The sequence below is a fragment of the Eleginops maclovinus genome, chromosome 20 (assembly GCF_036324505.1).
Source record: "Eleginops maclovinus isolate JMC-PN-2008 ecotype Puerto Natales chromosome 20, JC_Emac_rtc_rv5, whole genome shotgun sequence".
NCBI classification, from domain to species: Eukaryota; Metazoa; Chordata; class Actinopteri; order Perciformes; family Eleginopidae; genus Eleginops; species Eleginops maclovinus.
Window position 1 is genome coordinate 6346539 of NC_086368.1, and position 26951 is coordinate 6373489.

The 26951-nt window shown below is 38.5% G+C and overlaps 2 protein-coding genes across 2 annotated transcripts in view; one reads left to right on the forward strand and one right to left on the reverse strand.

Annotated features, from left to right (window-relative positions):
* slmapa (sarcolemma associated protein a) overlaps nt 1-4857 on the reverse strand; it is a 65197-nt gene extending 60340 nt beyond the window's left edge. The window contains 1 exon segment of the mRNA XM_063910524.1: nt 3112-4857. Within this exon segment, the coding sequence (XP_063766594.1) occupies nt 3112-3309 (198 nt within the window). The 5' untranslated portion in view covers nt 3310-4857.
* A 3235-nt stretch (nt 4858-8092) lies between these two features.
* dennd6aa (DENN/MADD domain containing 6Aa) lies at nt 8093-26383 on the forward strand. Its single transcript, XM_063910526.1, has 19 exons — nt 8093-8546; nt 11833-11871; nt 12133-12175; nt 15909-16021; nt 16144-16224; nt 16640-16745; nt 17076-17155; nt 17988-18047; nt 18200-18255; nt 18770-18892; nt 19386-19481; nt 19842-19936; nt 20366-20431; nt 20604-20668; nt 20897-20986; nt 21238-21401; nt 21837-21939; nt 22624-22698; nt 22790-26383. Exons 1-19 carry the CDS (start codon nt 8316-8318, stop codon nt 22919-22921), a joined length of 1818 nt encoding a protein of 605 aa, XP_063766596.1. The 5' UTR covers nt 8093-8315; the 3' UTR covers nt 22922-26383.
* The last annotated feature ends 568 nt before the right edge of the window (nt 26384-26951 follow it).

Consider the following 26951-nt stretch of genomic DNA (forward strand, 5'->3'; position numbering starts at 1 on the left):
CACTCTCATCTGACTGTCCAAAGAACTGCAGCCTGTCTGATTGGCTGGATCTGGCACCCCTAGCGCAGTGGTTCCCAAACAGAGATCCCAGGACCTCTAGGGTTAAGAAAGAAGCAGCTGTGTCTGATCTGACCTTCCCATGATGGCTGCTGCTTAAATAAGAACACACTTCATTATTCCCTCCAAAAGCCCTTTAGATATTCGTCCCACCAACTGTGCTCGTGTCAAATAGTTCATCCTTCCTTCACAGTAGTCTGCAGGCAAAGGCCCCAGAGGGAGGCCGGGCTATCAGCGAGCCACAGTACATAACATGCACCATCTTTCATCACATTTCAGTCTGGCTGCAAAGCAATAAAATGGACCAGAAATAAAAGGCATGATGTCATCATGTTGTCATTTTCCCAGCGGCTCTAGTCTCAGCGTATTACAGTAAAAGAGTGAAGGATCTGATGTTCAAAAATATAACATCAATATTAAAGCAATCTGTGGATCAGCAAGCCCAGTGATTGGTTTATCAATCACAGGATGTGACCAATAACATCCGTTCCTCTCTAGTGCAAACTTATCACACACAGACAAGATGGAGGTGAAAACTGAAGCGCAGAGACCATCAGAAAGTTTACATATGTGCAGTAAATCACAAGTTTCCCCATTTATTCTTATGCTTTTAGCTACTGCAAAGACCACCGTGGTCTTCATCACAATGCAGAACAATTCAGGTGAAAGCAACAAACTCTGCTGAAACAAGTTAGAGCAAAGTGAAACTGTGGGCTGGTTTTTAAACAAACTGCAGACTCATGTGACACACACGGTTCTTACTACATGAGGAAGCTACGGCTATGAGGTATTGGTTAGGCAAGTCAGGTCTATTTGCATATTCCAGATCTGTGTGTGTGTGTGTGTGCGTGTGTCTGTGTGTCTGTCTGTCTGTCTATCTGTGTGTCTGTCTGTCTGTCTGGCTGTCTGTCTGGGTATCAAGCACATCAAAACCGAACCCCAAAGACACTTTTAAACGTTGTCTGACGTTATTTGATGATGCAGAAAGCTGCCAAAAGTAAGTTCTTAGTTTGAAGCTTTAACGCTTAAAGAAAGTTAAACCCCCCAATCAGCCTTAATAACAAAAAGAAATAACATACTATTAGTTAGTAGTTACTTTATGCTGAAATAAAGCAATGTTATTGTTTTGGTTTTGTTATTTTCATTGATTCACTGATCTGCCTATCGTGTGAAATGTTAAAATCTTTAAAATGTCCAATAACAGGTGTTTCAGAACGGGGTGTCCTTGTATTTTGGTTAATAGAATATATATCTTATAATTACTCAACAGTTCGTTTCATAAAGTAGGATTTATTCAGCATTGCAAGTTTTTCAGAGCTAGTCAGTAACCAGGTTCATTATACAAAATATACAAAAGTTAAAAGCATAGCCCTTTTCAGAGCCATAAATAACCCATGGTGATAAACATATATCAATCTGCTATTATCCTTAATGCTAATAAATCAGTGTGTGTTATTTTCCCTGAAGAGAGGAAAGGATGACGCTGCTGGTGTCATTATAAATAGCTTACGCATTGCACACACACACACACACACACACACACACACACACACACACACACACACACACACACACACACACACACACACACACACACACACACACACACACACACACACACACACACACACACACACACACACACACACACACACACACACTTTCAAAGCGTCAGAATGCCACATAGTTGGGTTAATCCGGTGGCTGTCTCAGCCTGTTGAACCTGTTCTACAGAGAAACTACACACACACTGAAGATCACAAGCAACACACAGATCTGATCTGTCTTCGTTAGATCTGATAGCTCAGGATTTTTTTATAAATTATGTTTTGCTTTCCCAGACAAGGATTACATCTAGTCCAGGACTGAACTGAGGACCTTATTCTATTCTTCGATCTGCAATCAGGACACAATGTAATATCTGTGTGGAAAACCATCTATGTAGCTGTTTTCTAAAATGTTAATCTATTCAGTCATATTCATAAAAAAGTATGAAAATAACCATTTACCAGTTTTCTTAAAAAGAAGAGAAATTACTTTATACAGTCATGAATGAATCACAAATGCTTCAGATTACACTTTGGAAATCAGATTTGCTGTGTTTATCCATTTGATTGTGTTGTCTGTACTTTCTTGATTTAATCGCAACAGTGATGAGGAGCCAGGTGGATTTAAGATGTAGCAATTCCCAAAAATGCCAATTTTATTTTTGAAGTAACTGTGAAATAAAATTAGGTTGATTAAGAATGTTGGTTATGAAGAAAAATAAATCAGGATACAAAACTAAATAGGACCATGCATTTTAAACAAATGGGGGATAAATGTCCAACATACTAATTAATATATGTCTATGTCTAAAATCAGTAAAGAAAATGTCCCTAACAAACAACAAATATGTGTTAGACTAGCACATATTGAAGTTTTACAGGTCCGGTTTTGAAAGACTTTCTTCAAGCAGGATAGGTATTTTTTGGAAGGGTGAAACATAAATCTAGTATCGATCCAGACTTCATTTTGTTTTGCTCTTTCCTTGCTTGAGGAACATAATCAGTTTTTTTTCTTTCAACTCTTAATCCCTTGAGTTTTGGGAACATTTCCTGTGCTCAATTGGGATTAAACATTACCCTCCAGTTCAGTACAGTGTTGGATATGTTTTAGAGAGGGAAACACTCAAAACATGCTCTGCGATGTGAATCACCCTTAAACAAAATGAATGTGTTCAGTCCTGAGCGGAGTTCACAATCGGGAGAAAGTCTCGCTTTAAGGTGTTGTCATGTAAAAGAGTGCATGTGCGTTTGTGGCAGCACTGATGACCCTATACACTTGGCTGAAAATCATTTTAAGGGGGGCATTTTTTGAGTTACAGTCCCCTACAGGCTATTGTCAAGGCTTGCCTGCTGGAGCTTGAGGGATATGTGTGAACTAGTAAATAGTTACTTTTCATCAGTGAGCGAAGATGTACACCAAATTGCTCTAGAAACATAAAGAGTAGTCACTCCTGTGGGAAAAATGCAATAAGGAAATGTCAGTTTAGTCATTAGTATCCTCTCTTACCTTGCCGGTCTTGTGGTCAAACCAAACCAGGGCATGATTCCTGGACAGCACCTTGCAGTCGAAGGTGGCATTGTTCTGGGCCGGCCGACACCGAGCCACAGACCTGCCGATCTTGACTGGCTCATCCAGGTAAACATGCCGCTCCTGGAATGGATGCGAGTTTGGTCGGCAGGCAAACACAGCCAACGCTGAAGGCATTGACTTTGGCTTTAGAGTGTTACTCCAACCGGACACGAGGGACAGGTTTTCTTGATCCAGAGTGGCAGTCTTCTGTTGCAATCCCCAATGAATAAATGTACAATATCTGTGGCCTATATGTAGGCTGAACTGTTAGTCCTCTAAGTTCCTAGGCACTAACTAATAAACATTGTCCACTGTGCACAGCCCGGGCTGCACTGCCTTCCCTCTTCGATTCAACAAGACTCCCCTGTGTTTGAAACAAATGAAAATAAAAAACAAACCAACAGGTATATAAAAGACAAGACATTCCTCTTACTGACTGTCCACCAAAGCTACATTACGATACTTATATATCTGACAGCAGGCACTATGTCCAGACCAAGGTGCCATGTGTCAAGACATACATGACTGAGTATAGCACTGACAGCCTGGAAAACAGCCTCCAACGTCCATCAAACTATTCCAGCACTGAAGCAGGCGAGGGATTGATGATTAGCCCCCCAAGATAGCAACAGGTCACACCAGTAACCGTGACTACCAATTGAATGAGTTATCAATCCAGGAAGCTATACAGCTCATGTATTTTGGGAACAGTTAATATTATTTCGCGCTTTCTACGTGTTGTATTGCAGCGAGCTAACAACGGGCACACACCCCAATGTGCAGTCGGTTTACGCACATTTAGTATGTGTCATGTTTAATCTATTAGTCATTTACAGCCGTAATCAGAGTGACATTGTTGCCCTGATACAGGGAACCTTAGCTAGCTACCTAACGTTACCACTCCCTCCACAGAACACCTATAAGGTCGCTAACAACACCTAGCAGACTAAACGCCCAAAACACCCCTGAGTTTTTAAACATTAACGGCAATTTGGCCAACTAAATCAGGCCAGTGTCCACTTCTCGTCTAATTTAGTAAGAGCAAGAGGCTTCAAAACACTCAGCCGGGATGAGCGGAGGATTAGCAGTTATTCTTGTGCAACTAAAATGCTAATTGGCTAGCTCGCTAGTGGACAGGCAAAGCGCTCTCTCGGCCAACGTTTTCTGGCGTTGTACCAACAAGCTATGCTAGGATAGGCTAGGCTAATGAGTGCTGACAAACTTTATTAACCAGGTCTTCAAATGTGTTTTCCCCACCCGACTCAATCAGTTCGCTTACCGGATGGAGGGGAAATGCCATCCCTGTCTCCTGGAGCAAATATAAGCAGCAAGCTAGCTTGCCTTTCGGCTACTACGGAGCCCTGCAAGCGAACGTTAGCATGAAGGTGGTGAGCTAACCGAACAGCTAGCCGGCTAACTGACAGTCAGACGCGGAAAAATCAGGGGAGTTTCTTGACTGCGGGTCCTCCTTACGCATCACACCAGCACGATTATCATCCAGGAAAAAAACTCCGATAAAGCCACAAGTTGCGCTGTCGTCTTCCGTGTTTGTCAAGATATTTTTTTTAATTAAAGTCGTAGCCTTCCCACTGTTTTCAGGAAGGAATCTAGAAGAAGTTGTCCTCCTCCGCAAGTCCGAGCCGCCATACTGTAACTAGAGAGCGAGGCAGGCGGGGTGCGTTCACGGCCCGAGTAACATCAACTCCACTCTCAGACCGCTAAGCTCATTAATTAGGGACCCTCAACTCGGGGTCCGTGGACCTCCAGGGGTCCCTGACACTCTGCCAGGGGTCCGTTAATTCCGATTCATTATTTAGACATCAAGTCTATTTTTTCTTCCTCTTATTATTTTTTACAAAAGGCTTCAAAGTTCAACATATATGTATTTTTATTTTGTTGTAATGGAATAATGTTTATACTTGATTTTACTAAGCGTTTTTCTATATTCATTTTTTTTGTTGTAATAGTTCTATATAAGTTCTAAATGTACAACTTAATATTTCTAACTGTGTTTATGTATGCATAATTATACACAAATTCATTGTTTAAACCTACTTGGCAATAAACCTGATTTTGATTAAATCATGTCTTGATTAAATCATGTCAACCAAATTGTATATGTTTTTCATTAATTGAATCCATGTTTTTTTAAGCCATTGAATGCCAGGGCTATGTATTTATGATTTATTTCTTGCTGTACTGAGTTTGGAAAGTTGGAATCTTTTATGCAATCAGAACAGTGGCATTTACATTGTACAGTCCCTATAACACACCAAATGGTAGCAAAATATTTTTTCTATATTAGTTAAACAAAAGACTTCATCATTTAATCAGTAATTACTTTACCCACAGTCTTCGATTTGTATACAATAGTACATTTAATGTAATTTATTTGTTTTGCTATTCAAAGCTTTTTTGAAAAATAAATATATATCTAAAATCTACCTAAGGTTATGAGTCATAATTTTAACTTAAACTAAATGATGAAACTTCGACAAGTTAATTATACCGACAGCATAACCAGGATAGTTGTAAAGTGAACTTACAGTAAGTAGCAAAAAATAAAAGCATTAGAGGTGATCTGGGATTTCTACAATAATTGTGTTTCAAAGTAAAGGAGTATAGTGATTCAGGGCTTCACTTGCTTCAAGAAATTCATGGAGGGTAACTTTAAAAAACTGTATCTGTTGCTTTGTTATGGTTTTATGTTCTAGTTTTGTTTTCATATTTGTGATACCAAAACTGCAGCTTTCAGTTAATTAAGAGAAGACCGACTATTTCCACTCGCATTAGTATGAGGTTTTGGTCCAGGTGACTTGATTTACGGTCTGGGACTGCAGGGTGGGGTGGGGTGACGTTTGAAGGGATCAAATTCTGCTTATGGCTCCAGAAAAGTCCCCGCTGTGTTCTGGTGAACCGACAGCTGAGACCGAATCAATGCTGCATGAGACAGTAGGCAGCGAAGTATGGGAGGATAAAACACCACTAGGCATCACATAACTGCTCATTTATTTAATTCAATCATTTTGAACAGCAGATAAAACATTCACACTTAATTGTTAAGTTTTAAGTTGTGTGCAGCTAACAAGTGTTATATTATATTATAGTGGCAATTACGTCTATGCTGTAAATGTTTATGTTTTACGGAATAGACCTTTTTCATTATTCCTCTTTCATATTTTGCGAATATATAAGCACAAATTGTGAATGAAAAGAAAAAGAAAATATGCAAAGGGGGGGGGGGGGGTATTTTTTAAGTAATATGTCTCAGAAAACATCACATTAGTTGATTTCTCTTCGATGAAAATAGTATAAAATACAACAATCTTAAATGATTTGATTTCTTAACAAGCTCTTAGCTTAGCATAAAGAGTAGAAACAGCTAGCCTAGTCAGCAGTAAGAAAACTCTCAGCATGTCTCAAGCTAACTAACACCTTATATCTTGATTGTTTAATCCATAAAAAGAAAATGTTGCCCCTGGTCCAGATTTCAATACTGGTCCTGGTATTGCTCCTGGTCCCAGTACTTGCAGCCAGGCCCTCCTGCAAAGCGAGGAGGGGGCCAGCTGTCACTGTGCTAACACTCTGACTATTATTTGAGATCTAACAGCATCTTACTGTGTTTAGCTGCTTAACCCCGCCTGACATTACATCGCCCAGCTTGACAAGAAGGTTTTTGTGAGTAAAGAGCACATCACTAAGAGATAAAATCCATTGAAACTTATTTTAAGAGATTTTTTTATAAACACTGTGGTTTGTATAATGTGGTTGTTTTGCTATTATACTTCACCTCCATATGAATGTGTAACATTCCTTGAGTGCATTGTTTTTATTATGAGCTCAGCAATAAGGAAATGTTGTGTCAAAGTTCTCACAATGTGGGCTGTTGAATATAATAAATATAACCTTTTATAAATGTAACTTTAAGGCAATCCTTTTTTGTTGCTGCTTGAAATTGATTGGTCTAAAATGCAATATGCTTGAGAAATCTTAAACTGATTCCAAAAAGTGAAAAGTTAAACATTTGCAATTTCATGTCAAGTCACTGTATCTTAATGTATGGGGTTTTTTCCCCCCTATATATATATATATATATATATATACAGTATATATGTGTGTGTGTGTGTGTGTGTGTGTGTGTGTGTGTGTGTGTGTGTGTGTGTGTGTGTGTGTGTATATATATATATAAAAATGTGTAGTTGAGTTGTATTAATCTATTAATATATATAGTTTTATTGTATAGTTTGAAATTGTAATTTCAACCAAGAATTCAATTTTTTTTTATTCGGTCCGTGTATCAAAACTAAAAAGCTTCAAAACCATATAGAATAATATACATGAGTAGTTAAGTAATACATTCTCCTCAAATCTTTGAATCTCCTTACATACTAAACGTGGATTTGTGTCTCTTGTGTGGGATGAACAGGGGGTCTACCCCTTCCTCTTGTGAGCACACACGCTGTTTCATCCATCTGTTTGTTCTGTGATAGAGATATTAAAGGATTTAGGAAAAGCTGATTTACGGCTTTTTTCCTACTTGGACTGAGATTTGGGCTGTAAAGTAATTAATTTGATTATGTGAGTCACAATCATGTAAGATTGGTTGTAAATAACATAATATAGTTAAACAAAAGGGAAGTCAGAACCACAATAGATTTAATCATTACAAATGTGCAGTACATTTAATAATTGTTCATTTGTCAATCATTGGTTTGTGGGTCATAATAGTCCATCATACTTAAAGTTTACTGAAATTCATTAAATTGAAGCGTCCCTGTTTTTCTTGTTTACAAATTAAAAAAAACTTTATCGAAAACCACACTTTTTGTGATGAAATATGTTGCACAATTTTGTTGCGTGTGTCTTGTAAAAGGGGTAAGTAAAATATTCCACAGTCTGCTGTTGAATTGAATGCAACTCCGTGCCAGGGACGGCTTTACGTGATGACTTGATACGTTTCATTCTCGCGTCCTACGTACGCTCTTGCTACTATGCTAAGTGCTAGCTGAGAAGCTACATTCTGTAGCTCTGCTTGTTGTTGTCACTTGAGGACAGACTAACTGAACATACCGGTCTTAACTAACGTATCGAAGCCGTTTATATTATCCAGAGCGTCTGAGTGTCCGTGTAGGGCCGTAATCATGGCTCTACAAGGCCCGGAGGAGTTGGGGGAGCAGGTCGAAGAGCCGGAGGATCTGGACGACCAGGACGCGAGTAGCATCTCGCCGGCCGAGGAGATAACCATGCCTCCCGGGCCCGGGGGCGACGAAGAGCCGGAGGAGGCTCTCCTGCTACCCTGGGACCGCTTCTCCGCCTGGCTTCACTGCATTTGTGTTGTTGGCTTCGACCTGGAGCTGGGACAGGCAGTGGAGGTGAGCCACAATGATCCGCGTCACGTAAAACTCCTTAATAGTGGTGTAGCTAAGAAATACTTTAGCAATTAGCAGTTATTTAAGGCCCTGATTAGTTCCTGGAAAGTAGCATACAAACATCTCCATGAAGCTGTTTGTTTAGTTCTCTGTTTTTTTAATAGCTCTAACACTTCTGACATGCACACACAGCGGTAGAATAATAGCTTCACTGTAGGATAACGAGTTTGTTTACTGATATCGTTTCTCGTAGCCAATGGGAATTGTGAACCAGGAGTTAGTCTACTCCAACCACATCAGCTCTGCTACTTTCTCACATTGAGCAGTTTGCTGAAACTTTCTGTTTTTTCGCTCCCTTAAACTTATTCACAGCTTGATATCGGAGTGTTGAGCAATGGATCTCTGTCATGCAGGGTTGAAACCCAACACATCAAACACCTGTGGGATGCAGTAGAAAATACAAAACACTTGCATGTGTTAACAGGGATGTAGACAGTGACCTGGTTCAGGATCCTGCAAGTCTTTGTTTCACTTTCTCTTATGCAATTAGTAACATAAATACTCTACAACTTGCTTTTATTTATTCGAACAATATAAAAATGCATTTTTGATTTACTCAATATTCCGTATTTGTGGTCTTGGCATAGTGTAAATATATCATTTATTATATATGATGTCAGCAAATTGTGAAAACCAATTCGAAGCTCATGTTTGCAGAGGCTATGGGTTCCTGTTTTGGGTCAAAATCCTAAACGTGTGCAGGTAACGCAATTTTAGCTGTTTGTTTTTGACGATGGCATAATTAAATTACCATTACCATAATTTTATCATAGAGGGAGTTGACGAAAGTACTACTCTGACCTGGCATTCAGACTTTTACTTCTTCACATTTTCCAAAACTCAGTTCTTTAGACATTTTTATATTATATAGACTATTTATATTAGTCCTGGATCCTGATTCCTGGATCCTTAGTCCTGGATCACACGTCGTGGCTGTGCCTGTCCCTGTGGTCTGGCCTATTGCTCACCTTACTACTTCTTTGATGGCACCCACAGGATTGTTGACATCCACCTGGATCCATCGTCTTCTTATTTATAGACGCAGACATTTTCAGGCACTATGTTGTAAATGTCTTATCTTTTTAATCAACATTCAACTAGGGGTGGGCGATATACCGGTATGATAGTAAAAATCGGTATTGTGCTGCGCTATGATGTGAATTTTGAGATATCGTTGATACCGCGGTATTCATAAATTCAACATTCTTTGTCTTCTGAAGTATATTCAAACGGGCTTCGGAAGATTAACCTAACAACAGATCTCCGCTGGATTAATGAATGCCTGGACGTGTTCCTACATCCTGTCAGTTCCTAAAACAGCTGTGCACAGAGTTCTCGTGCACATAATTTCCATACAAAAACGCTCCACGAGCTCCTTATAAGGGCATGCAAGACGTGTGAACAATCCGGACTCCACAGGCAACGCGAAAGCAACTTTAAACGATCAAAATCATGACATTATTTTAGGACATCACGATGTCTAGTAGAATCATGAATGTAGATGTGAAACGGAATTTTTTAGTCCGCGATAAGCATAATAGCGTGTTTAGAACAAAGTTTTGGAAATCTTTTCCCCCGTGACTGATTTCGTAACTTCTAGCAAGCAGGGGCTGGCTTGAGCGGAATGGTTTTTCAGTGAGGAGACTCACAACGCTAAATGCATATGCAGTGCATGATATTAGCCTACTGTAATTATGCCCATTATTTGATTTAAGTCATACAATACAACAGAAGGTAAGCAAGAAATAAAGGCCTGGTCCATATACAAGCCTGCCCCAAATAAAGGCCAGTGCGATGTGCAGCCTAAGTAAATAAAAGCACTCGGCCACAATTTGAGGATTTACGGTGTAGACCTATTTTTATGAGCGGACGTTGCAAGCATTTTTTGCTGCGCGGAAGTAGTGCTAGCAATAGTGGATCCAAAACAAGAAGACGAAGAAGAAGAAGACATTGAAGAAAAAGAAGACATTGAAAATTAAAGATGAGTCAACAGGCAGAAAAGAATACCCAGGTGCAGGAGGCTGAATTGGTGAAAAAGAAAGGGGGCACCTCTGTAGTGTGGAACTGGTTCGGTTTTAAGATCTCCGACCTCGAACAAAAAAATATCTTATGTAAAGTGTGTCGCCATGCTGTTTTAGCGAAAGGTGGAAACACCACCAATTTATTAAATCACCTTAAAACGATGCATGTACGAGAATATGCAGATTGCATCAAAATGCGAGAAGCAATCAGCCCAGGAGCTCGACCAAAGACAAGCCAGACTTCCACTCAATCGCTTCAGCAATCACTACAAACATCATTCGCTGCCGGTACTCGCTATGAGCGGACAAGCAAGAAATGGAGAGACATCACGGAGGCTATAACCCATCACATTGCGAAGGACATGGTACCCATCCAAACTGTGGAGAAAGTGGGTTTCAAAAAGTTACTTCAAACTCTGGACCCAAGGTACGAGATCCCGAGCCGCAAGTACTTCAGCCAGAAATGCCTGCCTCAACTTTACTTGGAATGTCGGGAGAGAGTTTACGGCAAAGTAAGCCAAGTCGATTTATGATGTTAAAATACATATTTTGCCTCAACTAATGTCATTTAACTAAGAAGGGCTATTCAAATGTGATTCAGATTGTTTTCCCCTCATATATCGTGATATAATATCGATATCGTCTGGACAGTGAAAAATATCGTGATATGAATTGTACCTCATATCGCCCACCCCTACATTCAACATCTATTGAACCTCTGTCCTGGAGGAGGGATCCCTTCCTCAGAGAGATCCCTTGGGGGGTATATTTTGGAACTTTTTTTTGTCCGATGTGAGGGTCCAAGGTGCCTTATTCATGTTCTGTACAAAAGTCCAATGAGACAAATGTATCGTGCCATATAAATAAACTTTGATTCAATAGTTGATATTTCAGTCAATACCTTAATGCCGTAGGTATCGCGTTATCTAGATATGTATGTTATTCTCAAATGTAGATTGCATTAATCGCTTAAAATTACACAATTTGCATACCTTTCTAAAATGTTACACTAAAAAAGGCAACATGTGTATTGTAGTATGGTGACAAATCAAGCACAACATAAAAAAGTAAATTACCTGGTGACATTAGACCAATAAAAGACCATTACTTTTTTTAAACCTTTAATGAGAATGTGCTGTTGTTTGGTTTAGCCATGTTGAACACTGTTTTTAGACTTGGGTTGTTAACTTTGGTATTCTGTCTTCCAGGTTATTTATCCTCATCACTCTAAACTGTCAGAGAAAGAGGTGAGTCAGACGAAAGGGGGGTGATTTCTGGAACATTTCAATATTAAGATATTAACTAGGCTTTTGTAAATAAAGTCACTAATAAGGAATGAACACTTAATCCCAGAAATTTGGTAGATTATTTGTTTGTATTGTCTTTGTTCATACTGATCTTCGTTGTTCTCTTACTGTTCACTGTCTGTGTATATTTATGTGTCCCTGAATCAAGCTGAGATTCATTTATTAAAATAATTTAAACAAACAATATATTTTCCTTTTCAGAAAACAAGCATCTGCTACCTTTCCTTCCCTGATTCCAACTCAGGTGAGTTCCTTCTTCAGCCTTTTTAAACATTTGTCTCTGAACAGAGCAGTACAATCAGATCACTGTGGAGACTTTGCCGTAAGTTTATGGTGATGTGTCAGATTAAAGGTCATGTTAAGCACTTTCCTAAGAATAGACACACTCTTATGTCGTATAAAGAGCTGGCTGTTATAGAGACAGCAAAGATGCAACTTGTTTTTTAAATACTAAAATAAAGGCTCAGATTTACAGTCAGTTCCCCCCTGAAGAAACTCAGTGTTGCATGCCTTAAAGCTTGATGGAGAATATTAAATGCTGGTTTCTTTTTCAGTGTCCGCACTTCTGACCAATCGGTGCTTAACTATTGGATGTTAGTTTAAGTAAACTTATAGAAATTGTGAAAAACCCACTTAATAAAACATCAAGGTCGTTTCAGGTTGTCATGCTGGTGACCTTTAGCCTTTCAACCTGTTCAAACCGATGGAACGAACCACACAACATACTGTTCACCAAGATTTTGCAGCTGGGCTTTTATTTATTTAGTTTGTAATCTTCCAAATGTAATTCTGGATGAGAAAGTCTTGTCTCTGGCACTAAACCTGGGAGCTCTGGTTTCAGCAGTCACCTTTAAATTTTTCTTTCAAACAATCAAATTAACATTTGATTTATAAACCTTAAATTACAAATATGTCTGAGGGCTGTGGACATGGGACACCCTCAGTCCCAAACCTGGCACCACACAAGGTAATCTCCCAAAGAAACCCTAAAATGAAGCAGGAAAACTTGAAGAAACAGCAACAGATGTGGTGCTAAAAAATAAACAACATATTAAAATGACAACATAGGAGTCCAAATGAGAACGTGAAAGAATATATCTTGAAATCGGAGATGTTTGTGGTGTCAGCGACAGTCAGAGGACACTTTGAAAATTGTCACGAGTGTAACACTACACGGGAGAAAAAGTTTGTGAGGGATACGTTTACACACATACTCTCTTTGGGATGGTGTGTGTTGTTCTGCAGGTGTGAGCTTGTGTTGAGTCACCGGGACATCGAGCTGACCAACATCCGGCCCTCAGGATAAGGACAGGATTACGATAAAATGCTTACAGGGCTTGAAGATGTTTGTCAAGATAGAGAGAGAGGAACAGAGATACAGACATTGCACTGCAGCTTTCTATTTCTCTCTCTTAGTAACTTACTTCATCAGAGTTGGCATCATTTGTCTTCAGTCCCATTGACTGTAGGGAAAAGATACAAACAATTCTGAGTGTTCAGAAAGGAGAAGTCGAAAAACGGCAAACAGGATTTTAAGGGTAAATCGCTGACTCAGCTCTACTCTTTGGGGGTTTAATTCACGTATACATGATAGGGTTGTAAGAAAAATGTTGATACAACTGGAAATAACTTGTTGAAAATGTTGATAATCACTTACAACCGTTCAGAAAAAATATGGTTGCAGGACTTCAGTTGAGAAACCCGTGCTGCTTTACAGTGTTATATCATGATGCCCTGAATATCAATATAAAGAACAATTACAAGTACTTGTGAATATAACATTCATGATCATTAATATTGTTAGGTTATTAACAGTGCTTTATAGCCACTTTATTAACCAATTAGACATATTGTGTAAAACTATAGGCTTTAAACTTTAGGCTTTTCCTACAGTGATGATTAAGTATATTTTTCTCTTCTCTTGGTCTTCTCAGTGGATTACAGGGTTACACACACTCTGATAGAGGCGCATAAATAAAATCAAGAGCATTTAGAGTCGCTGAAGAAAATGCAGACTGAATAGAGCAGTGATTCAGTCGCTTGTTTCCCCCTGGGTGGTCCCAAACACAACCTGGTGATGTCATGGAGTCTTTTCTGAGCTCTAGGAAGTGTGTGTGAGTGTGTGTAGTGGAATGCTTTGAATTGTGAGCTGAAGTGTGTGTGTTTTTGCTTGTCTTGTTATTTTAAACTCATATTTTCCCCATCATCTCTTCTGCTGTGTCTGCTGGAGGATGTGCGAAGGTCATGTGGGGGTTAAAGGCTGTTCAATGACTCATTGGGCACTTCCTATTTCCTCTTTCTTTCCGCCTTCTTCTAACAGTTTTTTGCAATATCGGGAAGAAACCAAAAGGACACTGATTCGAGCTGACTGGTGCACGTTTAATATCACACAAAAACACATTTAAATCAACTCTGGCAACAGTGTAACAATAATAATAACAGGTTGACTATATATAATACCAGTGATGGGCAAGTTACTTCCAAAATGTAATACAGTACATATAACTTATTACTGTCTTTTTAAAGTAATAAGTTACATTACATTATTACTGTCTCTGAACTGTAATGAGTTACACTACTTTTGGGTTACTTTGAGTTACTTTCACCAAAATAACCTCTAAAGTTTGGCTTTAAATGCTAAAATGTAGTTTATTGCAGCTCAATAATTAAAGCTATCTATCTATCTGGCAGTACATGCTGAACATTAAGAAAATAGTTAGAAATTAAACTCATGCTCCGTTTAAGTGGGCTGAATTATATGTGACACCGGTAACATGGCGTCTCTGTGTGTTATTGATAACATGTTAGTGGAGCCTCTGCACGGCCCTGTGACCTGCTGTATATGAACGAGTCTCTTTTCAACGTTAGCTCACCTTGTCAATGGTGTGTTAACGGGGATTTGGCTGACAAGCTTTCTAAAAGCCGGAGATTCCACAGAGGACAGAGTCTGCATATCTTCAACACTCTGCCACGAGTCTCTGAACTTCTCAGGGTTCAAGAGGCATGCTGACCGAGAGAGAAAGTTACCCTCTGTTGCTTTGGCCTGCGCGCACTCCTGTCTGTTTCTTTTCTTTTCTCCGAGCCTGCAGCTCTGCATTGTGACCCTGCAGCTCTCAACCACAAATCTGTTTCTGCAGCCCTCTTAACCAATAGTAAACAGGCTCACTGAGTTACTATTCTACTTGAACGATTGTTCTCTGGTGTCGGAATGTCTTGCGATGTTTGTCAATTCTTAGAAACTAAACACCACATCATTTTGGGTTAAAATGTGTTGCAGCTGCATTACTGAGAATTGTAACAGGTATAATGTTACCCACATTTCAGAAGTAATGCGTTATATTACTGCGTTACAGCAAAAAGTAATACATTACTGTACCTCTGTTACTTTTGTAACGCTTTACACCCAACACTGTATAATACATTAACTTTCATAGTGAATTATTTCCTCCTCTCAACAGGGATAGAATAATTCTGAATGAAAAATAGATCCATAGAGTTGCTCAGTTTTTTTGAGAAATGGAACTGATAAAGGAAGAAAAATATAGAATTCTTGTCATAGAAAATTGACAAAAAATATATGTATATTAATGTTCCCTTAAGTTTCTGTTAAACAACTTTTATTTACTTAATAAATACAGGCTTTCATTAATACAAATATTTCAAGATATTTAATTTTATGTCAATTATAAAAATGATGTTAATGCCAACATATTCCTAATTCTTACTCTCAATACTGACTTTATAAGTTTAAAAGAAGAAAACTAATATATTAATAAATGTTTTAATATAGAGTTTAAAAAACATATATAGGATTGTTTTCAAATTGAATTGATTTATTGTAAATGAATAATTACCTGTAGAAATATTATCAAAATGCATTGTATATAAATTATGTAAATGCTAATAAGTTCCTTATCCTACTCTTAATACAGGCAATTTGATCCCATGGTAACCGCATCACTCTCCTGTGTTCACAGGTTGCCTTGGCGATACCCAGTTTTGCTTCAGATTTCGTCAGGGTTCCAACAGGAAGTCATCGCTTGGTGTCTTCCTTGAAACAACCGACCGGGATGCCCCACCCTGTCTGAAGGTTAGGACGCAGGAAACATGCAGCGATGTATATATCTGAATCCTCTGCTTTACTGATATAACACTCATTCTCTGTCTGTCTGTCTGTCTGTCTGTCTGTCTGTCTGTCTGTCTGTGTTGCAGAGGGAACAGGGCCATTACTATGGTTACGTGTACTTCCGTCAGGTGCGAGACAAATCCCTGAAGAGAGGATACTTCCAGAAGGTGAGCGTCAGAATGCAGAGTAACTTTTACACACTAAAACCTCGCCAATACAAAAAACACCAATATATAATCCGACACTAGTCAATAATAGGTCAAAATAAAAGAATAGAATGTTTTATTGTAACCATACAGCAGTGTCCTGTTATCAGTAGAGATATGGAAGGTATTGTTCATTTTATTACTAAAGCGATACATTTCTCCAGTGTTTTTATGGACCGTAAAGTTCATTTTGAATGTGGCACGGCATATTTCTCGAACTTATAATAATAAATGTCGACTCTCAAATAAAAAATGATTCTCTATTTTGCAGCCATTAACGTTTCATTCAGCAATAATGTACTTATCAGTACTTCGTCCTTAAAGTCATTTATCAAGCTAAAACTTCAAGACATATGTGTGGTTTTCCCTCGTCCAGTCTCTGGTCCTGATCAGTAAGCTGCCCTACGTCACCTTCTTCCACTCGCTGCTGAAGATCATGGCTCCAGAATACTTTGAGAAACAGGAACCCTGTCTGGAGGCTGGTCAGTCTACCTGTCTTAATGTTTTAAACAAGATCAACTTAATATTTCATTAATCTCTGTAAGGGAAATTCAGGTTTAATAGCAGCAAGAGCGATAAGAGATCGTCTCTTGTTTTCTTTCTCTATGCAACCTTCTTTATAACTACACTCTTGCAGAAACCTCTCACTGCACTCTTTTTTAAAGGGTTTTAACTAAATCTAACCTGCATTACTTTAAGCTAAGTGTACCTAATAAACTAAATGTATAGAAACCTTGTTTTACTTTTAGTAAAGCGGAAGAATGTTTCAACTGTAATCTGATTCAGACGGCTGTTTGTGTATTGATTGACAGCTTGTAACGACATGGACCGCTGGCCAACACCCCATCCTGGAAGAATACTCACACTTCCAATTATGGGTGTGGTCATCAAGGTACACACACACACACACACACACACACACACACACACACACACACACACACACACACACACACACACACACACACACTCACTCTCAACAGGCTGAGGTTGTTCAGTGTGACTTGTCACAGCAGGTAGAGCTCAGGTGGTGCAGTACCTCCAATTAGCAGCTATTATTAATGGAGTTAGAAACACCGGTGTTTGGGAAGTCAACATGTCCTTTATAGGAAGAGTGTATTGTGTTTATTTTACAGAGACTTACTGAAACTTTAAGTCTTAAGGGGTTTTCTTTATCTCTTCAGCTCTATCGTGTGAACTTAATAGTATTTTCTTATTGGTTAGCTGTTACAGTATTTTATTTGTTCTTATTAATTGTATCTTTTGCAGCTCTGTGTTGTTTTACTTTATTATATTTACATATTTTAGCTGCTGCACTGTTTTCTAATTTGTTCAATATTTATTTCATCATTTTATTTTAATATTTAAATATACTTTTTTAAATGTAATATATTTATATGAACTGCACTGTTGTGTGATTTGTTTGGTGTATGTTTTTATCTTTGTATCGTTTGAATATAATTGAGTTATTTTCATATGATTTTAGCTGCTGCAGTATTTTATTATATTTGACTTTAGACGGATATGGTTTAGTTGAAACTCTTTTATGTTGAGATTCTAATAATATTTTGTTCCACTTAAGATATTTTATATTCTTATATATTTGTATATTCTATAAGATGATTTGGCTACTACTTTACAGAAATTGTTGTTGACATGACAATAGAAATTGTGTGTCCAACTAAAACAAACGATGACCATAACTGATCTGTGTGTTGCTGCAGGTTCGCATCCCGACCTCTTACGACAAACCAGGAACATCACAGCTAGTCCAGTCTGCTCAGGTGAACACACACACACACAAACACACACACACACACACACACACACACACACATTTGTATTTTCTCTGGGTATTATGTTTAGCATGAATGTGTAAACATTTTTTGAAAACATCATTATTTCCACTGAAAGAGAGTGTGTCTTGTGTTTTCAGAGTGACAGTCAGGTGTCCATCGTGCTCCCAACCATCCATGAGGTCGACCTCTTCAGGTGAGACTCCAGGTCACTTTGTTTATCCACTGAACGTATGCTTGTGATTAAGCCTGTTGTGAATCTCATTTTTTACATTCAAAGCTTCTATTGAGGTTTTTAGACAAATAGATACATATAATATTGGTGTATAATAATCTTGATCTGCAACTATAAAGAAATACTGGAATTAGACAGAAGAAATGCAAAAAGTTAAATATCAAGTTTGCTAAGTTTGTTCTTCGACATAAAATACCACACTGGGGAATTTCTGTAGCTTTTGAGTGTCTACAAAACAGCGATTTCCAACAACTGGATTAATGAGTCACCTAAACATCATCACACTGAACACAAGTCTGCTTCTGCTTAGTGGTGGAGATGTGAAGTCATGTGGCTGTGCTAATTGTTTATAGCTGTTAGTTACAAAAAGTTTCATGAACATTTGTTTGCCTCAAAGCTTATATTTGCAGTAATCCAAAAGGAAGCTGTGTTACACACTTTAAATCTCTCTATCTCTCTCTTTCTCTCTCTCCAGATGTTTCTACCCAGTCTTCTTCCACATACAGATGCTGTGGGAGTTGGTGTTGCTGGGAGAAGCCCTTGTTGTCATGGCGCCGTCGCCTGCAGAGTCGTCGGATACCGTGCTAGCGTGCGTCAGGTGAGTCAGCCAATGTGACAGACAGGTGCAAGCAGATATAGATGCCCGGCATTTTATAGCAAATTTGAGGTTATATTTATTTAAATGTAATGTGTATTCTTAGTCTTAAAGATTTGTGTTGCTAAGACGGACATTTGGAGAAATATGTCCTTATTTATCCATCTGAAAAATCCCATTTACCGTGTCAAAATGTTTGTGAGATATGCAACTTGGTCAAAAAATGAATCAGAATTCCTTTATTCATCCCAAAGAGGGAAGATTTATAATAAAAGTAGAGAGACAACATATAAAAACACTACTAAATAAAAGGGGGGGGGAGGAGGAGGAGGAGGAGACTATCATGTAGAATGTAGTGTGATTTTTTTTCTTTTTTTTTCTCATTGATGCCATTCGTTGTTTTTGGATTAGCTCTCTGACTTCTGCTCCTGGGAGTCCTGGCGTTATTCGGGCTTCAAACATTAAGATATATCCCTCTGTGTCCCCCTCTCTGCAGCTGCATCTCTCCTCTGCGTTATAGCAGTGACTTCCGGCCGTACTTCACTATCCACGACAGCGAGTTTAAGGAGTACACCACGAGGACGCAGGCTCCGTGAGTAAAGCACACCAGCAGCTAACATCTGAAATCTGCCGCATTGGCATACGTTCAATTTACCACAAAGCAGATCATTTTCAGCTTTATATTTGAATGTTTTTACTGATCATTCAACTAGTGTCCGTCTCAGTATTAAAATAAATCAACAGTCAGAAATGAGTCTTTAAATTACAGGAGAATTAACACTCTGTAACAAACTAAAATCATAATTGATCTTCACCCCCTGAAAAACGTAGGTTTGTTTGAATTAAACATCCTGCTCTTGGAAATCTGTCTGTTCCTGTATGTGTGCATAAAGATTTGGTATTATATTCCTGAGTAAAGCATTGTAAATTCCTCTTCACTCTGTTTCTGCAGGCCGTCAGTCATTCTGGGAGTGACCAATCCTTTCTTTGCTAAAACGTTGCAGCACTGGCCGCACATCATCCGCATCGGAGACATGAAGCAAGCAGGTAGATCACCGTGCTGCCAGTCCAACGTGCTGTTTGTCTTTAAATAATAAATAATCATAAAAGTGAAATGGCATGAACTTGCAATACAGTGCAGTCCGCTATAACATAACCTTTACCCTCACAGAGGATAGATTTATAATCTGTGGCCAAGAATGTAGAAGCCCCTTTCCATGTGGGGATGCTTCTCCACTACATCCATTATCCTTTTCACTCCATTTGGCTTTACGCACTTTAATTCTTTCTCTATTCCTTCAATCGAATCTGGTGTTTTATATAAGAATCGTTCCTGTAAACTGAATGAGGACCTTTTCAAAGTGCATACAAAGTTTATCTTACAACTATATTAAATATTTGATTACTGTACAGCTGTAAGTCAGAAGTTGGGTAACACAAAATAAAACCTGTCTGATATTTCCATCTGGTCCTCAGGAGAGATGGCCAAGCAGATGAAAGTCAAGAAACTGAAGAACCTCAAAACTCTGGACTCTAAACCCGGTAAATACTTGATAGTCTCAGTCTGGTGGGTTTTTCAGGATAAGTATTTGACTTTTAATGTGAAGCTACTCAACAGTGTGCAACTCATTCAGAGTCATTGCATTTATGAAGAAGCAGATCCAATCCACCAGGGGGAACTGTTGAATTCAGTCTCTTTGTGTGTGTGTTGCAGGTGTGTACACTGCGTATAAGCCATATCTCAACAAAGATGAAGAAATCATCAAACAGCTCCAGAAGGTAAGACGCAAGGACACAACATTTTTGGCCAAGATTTGTTTTCAGTTTTTTGGGTAACGCCAAATCATGGTGGTACCAACAAATCCTCCTTCTTCCTGGCCGGATCCCTCACACTGAATCAGTTTTTGGGCCTTTTCAGTGCTTTCGTTCTTTATGTAGTGCTGGAGTTATAGTTGATCAAAAAGAGAGCAACCTCATATTTCATGAGTTATGTTTTTTTGTTTTTAGGGTGTTCAACAAAAGAGACCTTCACCGGCACAAAATGCAATTCTTCGACGCTACTTCTTAGAACTGACACAAAGCTTCATCATTCCACTGGTAACAAACAACACGTTTTATTTTATATTTTCATTTGCGCTAATGTTATTGTCAAATAGTGATATTTAACTTGCATGTTATTTTGAATTATATGATATACTTACACGATTCTTGACATTTCCAGTCACTGATTTTTTTCCTTTCTATTACCATGAGTGTTGTTACGCACCAAAATCACATGGAAGAATCCCTTTCTACGAAAATAGAGCTGATATAGAAATAATTTAACAATGTGTATTTGTGTGTTTCAGGAGCGGTACGTGGCCAGTCTGATGCCGCTCCAGAAGTCCATCAGTCCCTGGAAGAGTCCTCCTCAGCTGAGACCATTCATCTCGCAGGACTTCATGAAGACGCTGGAGAAAGCTGGACCTCAGCTCACCTCCAGACTCAAAGGAGACTGGATAGGACTCTACAGGTATGCATGCACGGACATGGGTCTGTGACACAAATTATTATTTTTTTAAATGCCATGACTTTATTTTAAAACAGACTTGAATTGAAGACAGTCCTTTTTTATCATTTGTGTTATTTTAAAGTATCTTACAATCAGGTTTACATATACCGTAAAATCATTTTAATTGTAACATGAGAGCAATGAGAGCAAAAGTATTGCAAGACATCTCCAAAATCTTTACCGTAAATCTTCCAAAAAGAAAATACAATAAGAATATGATGTATTTCTGTGCAGTATATTTGAATACAAATTTAGATCATAAGAAAAATGTCCTACTGTTGAAACATAGGCTCAAAAAGCAGGCTTCTAATGAGACTGATAAGCGAGGAGTATTTAAAATTGATAGCAGAGGAACACATCATCACCCTGAGCGTCATGTTTCCTCTGCGTCTGAAGGCATTTCCTCAAGTCTCCCAACTTTGACGGCTGGTTCCGCAACAGGAGGAGAGAGATGACCCAGAAACTGGAGGCTCTGCACCTGGAGGCGCTGTGTGAGGAGGTGAGGAGGGAGGGAGGGAAAGTGAAGATTGAGTACAGTCAGTGATTCTGTAAACCTGAAATACCGAGACTGTTTTAGGTCTGGTTGATTTACTCAGCCCTTCACAGCAGCAAGTCACCCATCGATTGGATCGTTTTTGTGGATCATTGCTTTTGACTCGATTGTAAATCAATCAATAAGCTTTCAAATTTGATCCTTGGAAGAGAAAATACTGGAAGGGTCTCCGATCCTGCTTTAATCTCTTCACAGCCCACCTTATTAAGCAAGTCCCCCAACCAAAACAAACGACACACAGCGTAGCCTCCCTGTAGACTGCTGCTGCTCTTTTCCTTACTGTATGTAATAAAGGAGAAGCTTGTTTGGCCCATGTTTATCTATTCTAATGGTTCTATATCGGATCAAAACACATACAGAAGATGCCATTTGTGGGAGCAGATCAGCTCGGTGAAAACTGAATGTTGCTAAGGATGTATGTGTTTTACTTTTGTTGCCATATGGGATGTTTCCGACAGCTTTACCTCCTCGCTTTAGGGCTGTCAGATTGATCAGTAAAGCTCAGTCATTGAAGAATTGTGACACCACAAACCAAAAAAAATCTATCCATCACACCTCTTCCTTCCAGTCAGGGTCTCTTCATCCAGTGTTTTTCATTCAGTCTCTCAAATGTCTCATCCTTTGTTTTAGGATCTGCAGCAGAGAGTCCAGATGCACTCGGAGGTGGAGACGGTTGATCTGGTTCTGAAGCTCAAAGATAAACTGGTCAGTTCAAAACCAAAGCTCCTCTCTCACTGGCTTGAAAATGAAAAGCAATGACTTGGTAGTAATGGAATGAAATTGTTCTCTGCTGCAGACTCAGGCGGAGAGGGAGCAGCTCCCGGTGCGTCCGGGGACCGTGGCCAAACTGAGGGCCCACATTGATGCCGTCATCCTGGCCCTACCAGAGGACCTGCAGGGCATCCTCCACAAGCCCTCCACACCGTGACCATTTTCTCAGTGCTCTGCAACTATAACCCCACTATGAGCTTGTTTTAAAGTTTGAAGGGTACTGGGTCTCTTCCCAATTGGCTCCCAGGATCCTTGGAGGGACCCTCAGATGACTCTGACCGGGCCCCAGTTTGACGATCTCATCTGGTCTAGCATTGAAAGCACACAGCAAGTTTTGGTTTCCTGAAATATACATTCAACCTTAGGTTTATTTACACGTTATTCTCCCAGTTGGCTCAGTGAGATTCAGACTGAAACCTCCCTCACGTCTCGGTGATCGTGTGGTGTTCAAATGACCAGCAGGAGGAGCCCGAGGAGCGCAATATATAGGAGGAGGTGAAACAAGCAATTAAAAATGTTGATGAGGAGACTTTAAGTAAAGAAAAGGAGCGCTTGATTCGTCACAGATTTGCTCTTGCAGCATGCAGCACAATACCAGAGTCTCTTCTGTGTGCAGAATGATTTGAAGCTAAGAGCAGGAAGATGAACGCAGCTGACCTTTGACCCTCAGCATTTTTACCTCTTGAGGTTTTTCATTTTTACTTTTTTAAATTTGACAATACAGTGCTACAGTCCAGTGGAACTGACTCCTTTCAACCATTTAAATAAAAAAAAAAGGTTTTTTTAAAGAAGTGCACTTCATCGCTCACTGGACCAGTGAGCCCTTCACACAGACGCCCACAAAAACACACTCGTGCATTTGATGCAAACAAAGTGAGCTGAGCAGAGCCAAGCAGTGCTTTATTATAACATTTAAATAGTTTCCATTACAACACACACACACAGAGCATTAAGCACCAGCGACCCTGTAATAACTGTCTGGAATAACGATTATTGTCTTGTGTTGTCAGGAGCCAATCACATCCATGTATACCTGTCACATAATCTTATCAGAACATTTAAAATTGTCCTGAAATGTTCAGAAATCTTGCCATGGGCTGTTGTCATGTGTATTTTTTTGGAAAACTGAATCCAAACTTTTAGTCTTTACAGAAAGAAAAGAAAGTATTTTGCCGGACTGTAAAACTGTAAAAACCCAGATGGCAAAGAAGCTTATGAAAAGAGATAAAATTATAAGACAGCTAAATGTACTAAATGTAAGACGCTATGTTAAATGTTTAGAATTATGACATTAACTGTCTTTCGGCTTTCTACAAATTCAGAGGTTGTAAATATTAAGAAATGCTTTTGTGGAAGTCTAAAGCCTGTGCTCATGAGTTTGTGAAGAGGGAATTCCAGTAGAGTTGAAGAAAAAGTATGCATTAAAAGATCTCAATTTCTGGAGCCCTTTGGAAACAGGCTTTATTTTCAGAGTAACTAAAACTAAAGAATGTTATCAGATGTGAAGCATTATTTATTCCCATTCATTATCCAGAGCTTCAGTCATCCACCATCTCCTCAACTTTGCTTCCCTGCTTCCAAAAGGAAGCATGTAAAAAAAAGATGTGCTTCTGAGTTTAGTCATCTTTATGGATTCTTGTCTGCGTTCATCAAGCACTACAGCTTGCATTTTAAAAACTGAGCATTATTTTGGGGGATAAAAGGATGCTGGTGCCTTACTGTACAGTATTTGATTCATTAATCTCAGTGAAGTTCCTGTGAAGATAACATAAGATGTGCTTATTTAGCTACAGCGCAAGGCTCAATGATTGTTCTTGCACTAAATTAAATGACTTTGCTGAAGAACAGATCTGAGTAACTCAGTCTGATGATCATGCATCTTGCTCAGGATCGTCTATGATGCCTTCAGACAAAAGCAAAAATATGGCTGCAGTTTCGGATAAAACCAGTAACTTCAAAGATGCTTAGTTTAAACTTAAAACCTAGAAGGAGGAAGTACAAGTAACCCAACAAATGTTTCTCTAATATCGTAAATAATAAGCATTGCTCAGTCTTTTACAGCATCATTTTCATGTTTCATCTACCTATAATATTCGATTGACAGAAAACCACTTCAGGCTACATTTTTGGATTCATTGGTTCGGGCAATTTCGGTTTCAAACAATTCAATGTTCATGTTTACAGAACAATAGTTTAATGTTTCTGGTCAAATATTAGAATCTTTGATAGGATCTTGCAGCCGGCTAAAATGTCATGGACATTCCTTGGCACCTAACAATGTAAAACATGAACAAATGGTTTCTATAATGAGAGCAATAACACGTCATTTACTGAGTACGCTTTGTATTTTTAGAGTGTGTCGACCTATTAGCATTTTCTAAAATTGTAATTAGTGGTCCCTCATGACTGCAAATACAGTTAGTATGTGTGTTTGCATTTCTAAATACCACTTGTTTCAAAATGTTAAATGAACCTCTTGTCAAACATACGGATTGTGGGAGGGTTCCTTTTAAGCCTTCATGTAAAAAATGTTGTAGATAATTGCAAAACAAAACCTAAATGATGTGATGGTTGAAAAAACCTGTGGCATCTGGTTGTTGGGCAGCCATGTAAGTTTTATATTTGTAAAGAAAAACTTATTTTAACAATTTTTAATTTGTTTTTTATGGAGGGCTAATATTCCACTGTAGATAATTAAGAGTTTTGTACATGATGGTGTAAAGTGCAATGGTGGCCCAGATGTACGCACAATAATAATTTTGCTATAACAATAGATGTCTTAAGTAAGTATGGATAATCCATAAAATGTAAATTCACCTTTCCTAGGCTGATTACACAGTGTTGAGACACCCTGACATTCTGAATTTGTAGTATTTGCAGAGACAAATAACATAACATTTCTGCTTATCCTAAAACACATTGAAGCAAAATCGTGCTTATGATTTACAATAACTGACACAGTACGATCTGAGGTCAACAAAGAGATGAGAGCAAAAACACCTATGGTCTGATTTTTACGTGATCTGACAGGCATTGACTTAAAGAGTCCTCAGATCTTTCACCTAAATTAAGTTGCCACATTGTAGAATTACTACAGCATTTTACCATATTAAAAATAAAAAATTACAAATTACTTAAGAGCATATTGTTTTATAAGCATTGATTTTTAAAGTTTTTGTTATGTTGCAGCTGGGTAGCATTTCAAATCTAAGCACAGTTTTCTTTCGGTCTTTAACTTTTCCATTTAACAATATAATATGTTAACTGTCTAGCTGGCTATCTTCAATAGACAGTTTATTTTCGTATGCCATGGTATAACTTCTATCAAATCATTTTGATTGTTACATTAAATAAGACACTACAAATGCACAATGTCAGCGTAATCTAATGAGAGCCATCATGTTGCTTAGCTACACATTTCACTCCCATGAAACGGTCACTGTTTTTGTTTTATGAAGCCACTACTACTTAACCACTCTAAGGACCTGAAGGACAACGGTTTTAATAAAAGTATTAATAAGTAGTGTTACATGGAAATGTGTGAAATTGCTCTTGTTTTCACCACATGATGGCCTACAGCCTGCTTTGTTTTGTAAGCATATTAAAATATGTATCAGTCTTTTGTTTACTTTGTTGTGACTTGAACCTGTTCACTTATACTTACTGAGTATATTTCAGGACGTTGTTTGTTTGCTTTATAAAGTATTACAATTAAAACTATCACACACATTTTGGAGGTTTCATCCAGCTAACTTTGCTCTACGCAACTTCTAATAACTTAGATATAGTAAGGTTATGAGTGATATACTATATCTTGGGCTATACTGTATATAATGTTAATGAGTGTATGCTTGCACTAGGGAAAGTAAGCTCCTTGAAATGCGGAAAGCTAAGTAAGCTATTTAGCTTCTAAGCTAGTAGCAACAGTAGCTTTCTTTTTTAAATGAAAAACATGTTACAAATAAAAACACTCCAAGAATCCAAAGGATAACCATTTTTAATATTTAGTTTCCCCCTAGGAACTACAGTAGCTCTCGGTGTGTTGAGATCACGGATGAAATGACAGCTAAAGTTAAAAACATGTCACAGACAGCCTGACTTTGAAAATTGTAATATTTAGGCCCGTTGTTGTTCTTGCACTGGCTAATGCTTGTGAAGCTAATGTGCTGTAATCTATGTAACCTAGT